We start from the raw sequence: 6,489 nt of genomic DNA, 5'->3' as shown, positions 1-6,489 counted from the left end.
ACCGATGTCCTTGCTACGTTTCTGTCTGGGAACATTTCAGTTGCATTGCTGTCTATGGAGGGTCAGAGAGCTCTCAGATTCCATCAAAAATATCTTCCGAAGATGAATGGATGTCTTACGGGATTGGAACGACATGAGGGTGAGTAATTAATGGCAGAATTTTCATTTTGGGGTGAACTAACCCTTTAAGTTCAAATTGAGTTATGGCATCTCATGAACCTTTCAAGCATTAGTTTCACTGCCATTTTTTATTAAAACACATGACACACATAAATCCCTCAGTTCAAGCAAAAATGAAATGGTTTGTTAGTTGACCAGACAAACCTCTGGCCTCAGTAAGTTCAGTGGAAACAGTGTTTGGTCTGCTAACTGGCTTTCCCCATTGGTCCATGGAACAGCATTTAGTCCATTTTCTTCAATGCAGTCTTCCACTTTTTTTCAGATAGTTCACAATTTTTTATAGATGGAGTTCATGAAGTCATTTTTGTAATGTCTTAAATCTCACTGTAAAGACACCAGCACACAGCAGCTTGCAGTACACGATGTTTTCTTGTGGTCATTTCTTCTTTATATCAGATGGACTTTTCACACTTACCTGTTAACCCAGGGTTGGTTTGTTTGTTTAAATATAAATAATAATGCACATTTTCACATTGTTAATACTCTACCACATGTTGTCATGTTCTGGAAACACAAATTTTTTAATTTTAAAGCATGCAACCTGCTTTTACAAACACGTGGGAATGTGGCCATCTTGCCTTAAAGGTGAGGCGCGTCATATTTTTCATCGTTTAAAGAGCAGTATCGTAGTCCCACACAAATGATTTGGATACGACATTATTACATTATTCAGCTCTGTTAATTAATCAATTATTCACAGTTCACACCATTCATGTTCACACCCTGAAGCAATTATTAGGAAAGAAAATCAACTACATGCCAAACGTTTCAGTTCTGCATGTGTAAATATTTACATGCATTACGGAACTATTCGGAAAATACTGTGACACAGCCGGTATTTTGAAGTATGGGTACCGCAATAATACTATAGCAGTAACCGCAGCTATAAGTCAGTCATCTGAAGTTTGAATAGGGCGAAAAGACACGGCAACTTTAGCTCAATCAATGGTGTGCGTTTGGGAACATTTTTCGACCAGTGGCAGACATGGCAACTGTTTGGATTGCCTGCATGAAAACGGAGTATTTTTGTAATCGTGCTTTGTGAATTTAAACACTATAGAAAAAAAATATACATACAAAAATAATACTGTTTCATAATCTCTCCAGTTAACGTTTACCATCACTGTTCAACATTTTTAAACATTGACTATTCTACGAATCGTAAAAAGATACTTCCTGCAGCCATGCGAAGTGCATGAATGATTTGAATGATTTCATCTACGGCTGGTTGTCTGTTGCTAAACTCATCAACATTTACTAGCACTGCACAGTTTCAGACTATATACCCATGGCACTGCAATAAACAGTGCTAACCCTGTTCTAGCTTCAGAACCCAGAGTTAAACCCTTTTTCAATTTCCAAGTGTGAAATGTTGCTTAACCCAGGGTTAATTGCAGTGTGAAAAGCCCCAGAGATATACTCTCATAAGCTGTTCAAACAGTTCATTATACACATACATGACCATGTTATTCCCTGGTGTCCTATCGAAATATTAAAAAGTAACTAAATAAAAACTAATGTCCATATTCGGCCTTCCACTGGTCTGAGAGTGCATTCGCTGCCCATTGTGTAGTTTGAGTGTGTGTGGTAAAAGTTTCAGTACACTTGAAATAGCCCTGACAAGATGAGCCACCCTTGATTTGGGCATTCCAGGTCCACACACACACCTACACACCCTCCTCACACCTGGCCCTTACAAACCTGAACTCTTCTCCACATCGCAGGAAAGAGTTCCCGTTGATAACAAAAAGCCAGGAGTGGCATGCACGTTGTAGTTTTCTCAGACCAGCGAGGCCTCGGCTAGTCATAATTCCGTGATCTCTAACGGACTCTCAGACAGAGTGTCGCTGCCCTTGTTTCTGTGCAAAGGTGTGGATTTTGCAGATTCTGTTCGGGCGTTGCGTTCGGCATACAGTCCGCCATCTGTGTGCAAGGCTTCAAGGGAGCGTGCCAGGGCACGCTGGTCATCTTCAGGCAGGCTGTTGAGGTCAGAGGTCAACAGCGTGCCTGTGCTGCCGTGAACTGCGTGCACCCCGTCAGGACCCCTGAGCTCGATCGGTAGTTTGTGCTTGAAGCGAAGGGTTCCTCGACCTCCAACACCAACGCGCTCGTCGTCATCTTCATCCAGGTCACTTTGGATCAGCTGGGAGAGGAAAACATGGATGAATGAATGGAATGATGCAGGATTTAATGGAAAGGAAAATGATGGAGTGATGAATGCATGGATAGATGGATGGATGGATGATTGAATGGATTTATGGATTGGTGGATGGATACAATGTAGGAATGTAGGATACAATGATAATTCGATGAATGGAATGATGGAGTCATGGATGCACATTTGTGGGATGTAATTAAGGACATGCAAACATTGATTGATGAATTATGAATTGGTGGATGGATGCAATGATGGATGTATGGTGAGATGGAATTATGGACAGATGCAATAGTTGCACGGATAGATAGATGCATGGATGAATTGGTAAATGGGTGGAGGAATTAATAGTTTGGTTGATGAATGGTATTATGGATGGTCGGATACATTTATGGATTGGTAGATAGATGCATGATGGGTTGATAGAAGGATTGATGGATGCAATGATGGCGTGATGAATGTATGGATTGTGGGATGGAGTTATCAATCAGATGGATGCATGATGGATGAATAAAAGGAATGATGGATACAGTGATGAATGGATGAATGGTGGGATGCAATTATTGACAAATTCAATTATAGATGGATGCATTGGTAGATGCATGAATGAATAAATGGATGCATGATGGTTGGACAGAAGAAAGGATAGATGGAGTGATGGTATGATTGACATTATGGATTTTATAATAGATTAATATATGGAATTAAGAGATTGGTAGATGGATGGATGGATGCAAGACAATGTAAGGAAGAAGGAGAAAAATAAACATTAACAACACAAAATCTTAGAATTTGACAGCAGTTTTAGAGGAAACACCAAGAGAGAGCACCAAACACATCTGTGAAGCAGTGAAGAGCAGTGAGCAGGCTGGGAACCAGCCTGGGAAACATCAGCAGGGTCACATGACTCTGGACAGCAGGAGAACCCAGGGATTCTACTGATAGGACAGGGTGGAGACATAGTCAGCCAGCAGTGAGGAAGAGGGGTGTAGAGGAAGAGCAAACACAGCAACCTGTCACATTGCCCACCTCTGTGACTGATGATTGGTCACCGTGGCTGGTTGACTTGGTGACCATGCGGGCGGCAAACAGCTTTTTGAGTCTCAGATAGTCATCCAGAACCACATTGAGCAGCGAGCCCTGATTGGATGGCAGCATTGGTCATGTGGTGTCTTATGAACTGAATCCTACAGCACGATTCTGATATTTCACCTCATTTAAGAACATGATCTCACTCCACATTATATTATATTGGGTCCCAAACTGAGATTAAGTCTTGGTTTGGACAAAATAACACCATAAATGTTGATTCTAAACTGAAAATACATTTGAAATATGTTCAAGTTTGGATTTGAGTCTAGGAATCAGGCCTCAAAAAGTACTGAAGCTCTATGATGATCCCATCTTCTGTTTGTGCTATCAAAGATTTTACGGTTTGCCTGTTTATGTTCTCTAGCGAATGTTCTCACCTTGATGGGCCCCTCTCTCATGATTTGTCCTAGTTTGGCGATGTTGTCATACTCCTGAATTGCAGCTCGTAGATATCGGTCATCCTCTGGTTTAGAAGCCTGAGGATCACGTCCAAATGTACCCTATAAAAGACAAGATATTTATTTAGTACCCTATAAAGTGAAGATGGCACTTAAGTACCCCACAAAGGCAAGAGAAGACAAAGAGAAGGTCTATGACAATACATGCACCATGGCATAATTCTGTCAGCGTTTTTGTGAGTTTATTACGTGTGTGCGAGCCGGGCTGTTCCAGAGGTCAGCAATGTCACTTAAGTCTTCAGGAAGGTCGTCCTCATGCTCCGCCTGTGCTGCTAACTCCAGATTCCTGCAGAAAGGATCTAGCCACACTGGATTTGCTCTATAAGCACACAAACAGAGAAGGAGAAGCATTGAGATACAATCAGTTAAACCTTACAATTCAGTCTATGCTAGATAATAACCAACATTGCATTTTGAACATATCTCATATATTAAGAGTATGTTAAGTTTTGTGACACGTGTGATTATTTTAGCAGTCTGGAGCTCTGTTAACACATATACATAAAGGCTCATATCAACAACACCATTGTATTGCTCACTCACCCTTCAAATGTGTACTTGTTTGTGTTGGGCATATCCAGAATATCCATCAACCCCTGATTTCCTGCAGATAGAGAGTGACAAACCAAACACGCTTTTACCATGACAACAAACACAAAGCCATGACTGTTAAACTTCAACTCATGTGAGGATTAGTCTCAGCTTCCTCCAATCGGAGGGATGGGACATTCCCGGCAGCTTACCTGTGGAGCCAGCAACAATTGCCTTCAGCTTCCTTTTGTGCCTGTTAAAAACAAGAAACAAAAACCTCCGATCTTATAATAGAACCTCAGATACCTGGTTATGCATTGAACATGACAAGCGACAGAACAGGATTTGATGTGGTGCTTCTTTCCACAAGAATCTAATGCTTCATAAGATTCTCTAATGAAAGTACTCACACTGTGCGGTAATACCAGTTCATCAGGATAAACAACATGGCAGCAAGGAAGAGTAAAACTGCCAAGATGATAATAGCCATCTGAAAGAGATAAATAGGCATTCATGCTGTATATAATGTCTTTTTAATACAAGAAATACACTGTCTACAAACACACGCACACACACCTGTAAGGTGGTGAGGTCATCAGGTGCACGAGTGGTCACAGCAGGCTGAACATCCAGAACGTTGTAGTTTCTAAACAGATTCCTCAACTGCTCCTTGTTCTCATCGATCATCTGAATCACCCTGAAAACCAGTTCAGTGAATCAACCAATCATCCTCAATGGATCAAAGCAACTGTGGATGAGACTACTGCATCAATTTAATGCAATAATCAATATTTCTATGTTTGATTATCATAGTGTAGATGATAAAGTAACCGGTATAGCTCAAGAAACACCCATTTGACATGTAGGACATGTTTGGTACTGTATATAAGTCTTACCTCTCCACATCTAGAATACGGTTGGTCTGCTTGTTGACCACATGAATCAGAACATCGGTTTGAGCGAAGTTCACTCTTCCCTTTTTATCCACATGAAACTATGGGAAAGAAATATCTGATTCACTCAATTGCATGGTTATGACAGGAGAAATATTGATCTAACTTTGTAAAGATAAGGACTGTAATCTGATTTTTAATGATATTTATAAAGACAGCACAAACACACATGTACCTGTACGTCATCAGTGTTAACTATGGCTCCTGTGATGTTTGAGAGCAGGTTTATAAACTCCTCCTGAAACAGCCGGACACGCTCCGGTATCTCATTAATGACGATTTTCACCCGCTGGTCGTCTCTCAGAATGTAAATGCCCACTAGAGTCACGTCACTGTGTCCTGCCAGATCTCTCGCCAGAACCTCCACCACAAAATAACCCAGATCATATGCCATAAACAGGTCAAACGTTCGGATGATTCCATCAGTCTCACCTGAAAAAAAAGAAGAGTCACTAAAAAAAAAGACATTTCAACAGAGAGTTGAAGAGTGTGTAAAACACACAGACCGATGATGAAGACGTTGCCCATGTCTTCAGAGTCATTGGAATGCAGTTTGATGTAGCGGATGGACAGAATGTGATAAAGAACAAGACTGTTGTTGCCAATGTCATTATCAATCGCTTGAACCCGGATCAGATCAGAGCCCACTTTAGCATCCGCAGCCACACCTGACAGAGAGAGAGAGAGAGACACACGTAACACGTAAAAATAAAATAATTTTTTAAAGCAATTAAATACAAATAAATAAATTAATATATATAAATTAAGAAATTAATATAAAAATTATTTATATAATAAATAATATATTTTTTTGTTTTGTTATATGATGGTCGCACTAAACTATCTTGGCAAATTTGTACATCTTCATAACTTATTTATGCTACTTCTTCGTGAGATTAGAACTTTTACTTTAATATTTTATTTTATATTTTACAATTCTGAATGAAGATGATAGAAATCGAAAAATCTAATTAAAATTTGCAAGCAGAAGAAAAGCCCAGTTTTGAGCTGATAATGGCGCTAGATAGCTTTAGAGCAAATAAATAAATAATATTTGATGCAAAGTAAATGAAACCCCCAAATTACCCTAAAAACAGTGGTCAAAAGCTGAAATAAAAAT

At 39.9% G+C, this 6,489-nt stretch overlaps 1 protein-coding gene across 1 annotated transcript in view; it reads right to left on the bottom strand.

Annotated features, from left to right (window-relative positions):
- Positions 1 to 245: 245 nt before the first annotated feature.
- Positions 246 to 6,489, bottom strand: part of LOC107734258 (cadherin-23-like) — a 236,996-nt gene continuing 230,752 nt past the window's right edge. The window contains exons 56-66 of the mRNA XM_016546172.1: positions 5,876 to 6,037; positions 5,545 to 5,801; positions 5,313 to 5,410; positions 4,993 to 5,113; positions 4,827 to 4,906; positions 4,629 to 4,669; positions 4,429 to 4,489; positions 4,075 to 4,204; positions 3,805 to 3,927; positions 3,365 to 3,475; positions 246 to 2,323 (exon numbers count right to left, since the gene is read on the bottom strand). Coding sequence (XP_016401658.1) covers positions 1,985 to 2,323; positions 3,365 to 3,475; positions 3,805 to 3,927; positions 4,075 to 4,204; positions 4,429 to 4,489; positions 4,629 to 4,669; positions 4,827 to 4,906; positions 4,993 to 5,113; positions 5,313 to 5,410; positions 5,545 to 5,801; positions 5,876 to 6,037 — 1,523 coding nt within the window. The 3' untranslated portion in view covers positions 246 to 1,984. The remainder of the gene's footprint in view (positions 2,324 to 3,364; positions 3,476 to 3,804; positions 3,928 to 4,074; positions 4,205 to 4,428; positions 4,490 to 4,628; positions 4,670 to 4,826; positions 4,907 to 4,992; positions 5,114 to 5,312; positions 5,411 to 5,544; positions 5,802 to 5,875; positions 6,038 to 6,489) is intronic.

Source organism: Sinocyclocheilus rhinocerous, unplaced genomic scaffold, assembly GCF_001515625.1.
Source record: "Sinocyclocheilus rhinocerous isolate Xijiao unplaced genomic scaffold, SAMN03320098_v1.1 scaffold730, whole genome shotgun sequence".
NCBI lineage: Eukaryota > Metazoa > Chordata > Actinopteri > Cypriniformes > Cyprinidae > Sinocyclocheilus > Sinocyclocheilus rhinocerous.
Note: the sequence above shows the minus strand (reverse complement) of the source record. Positions and strands in the feature narration are given on the sequence as shown.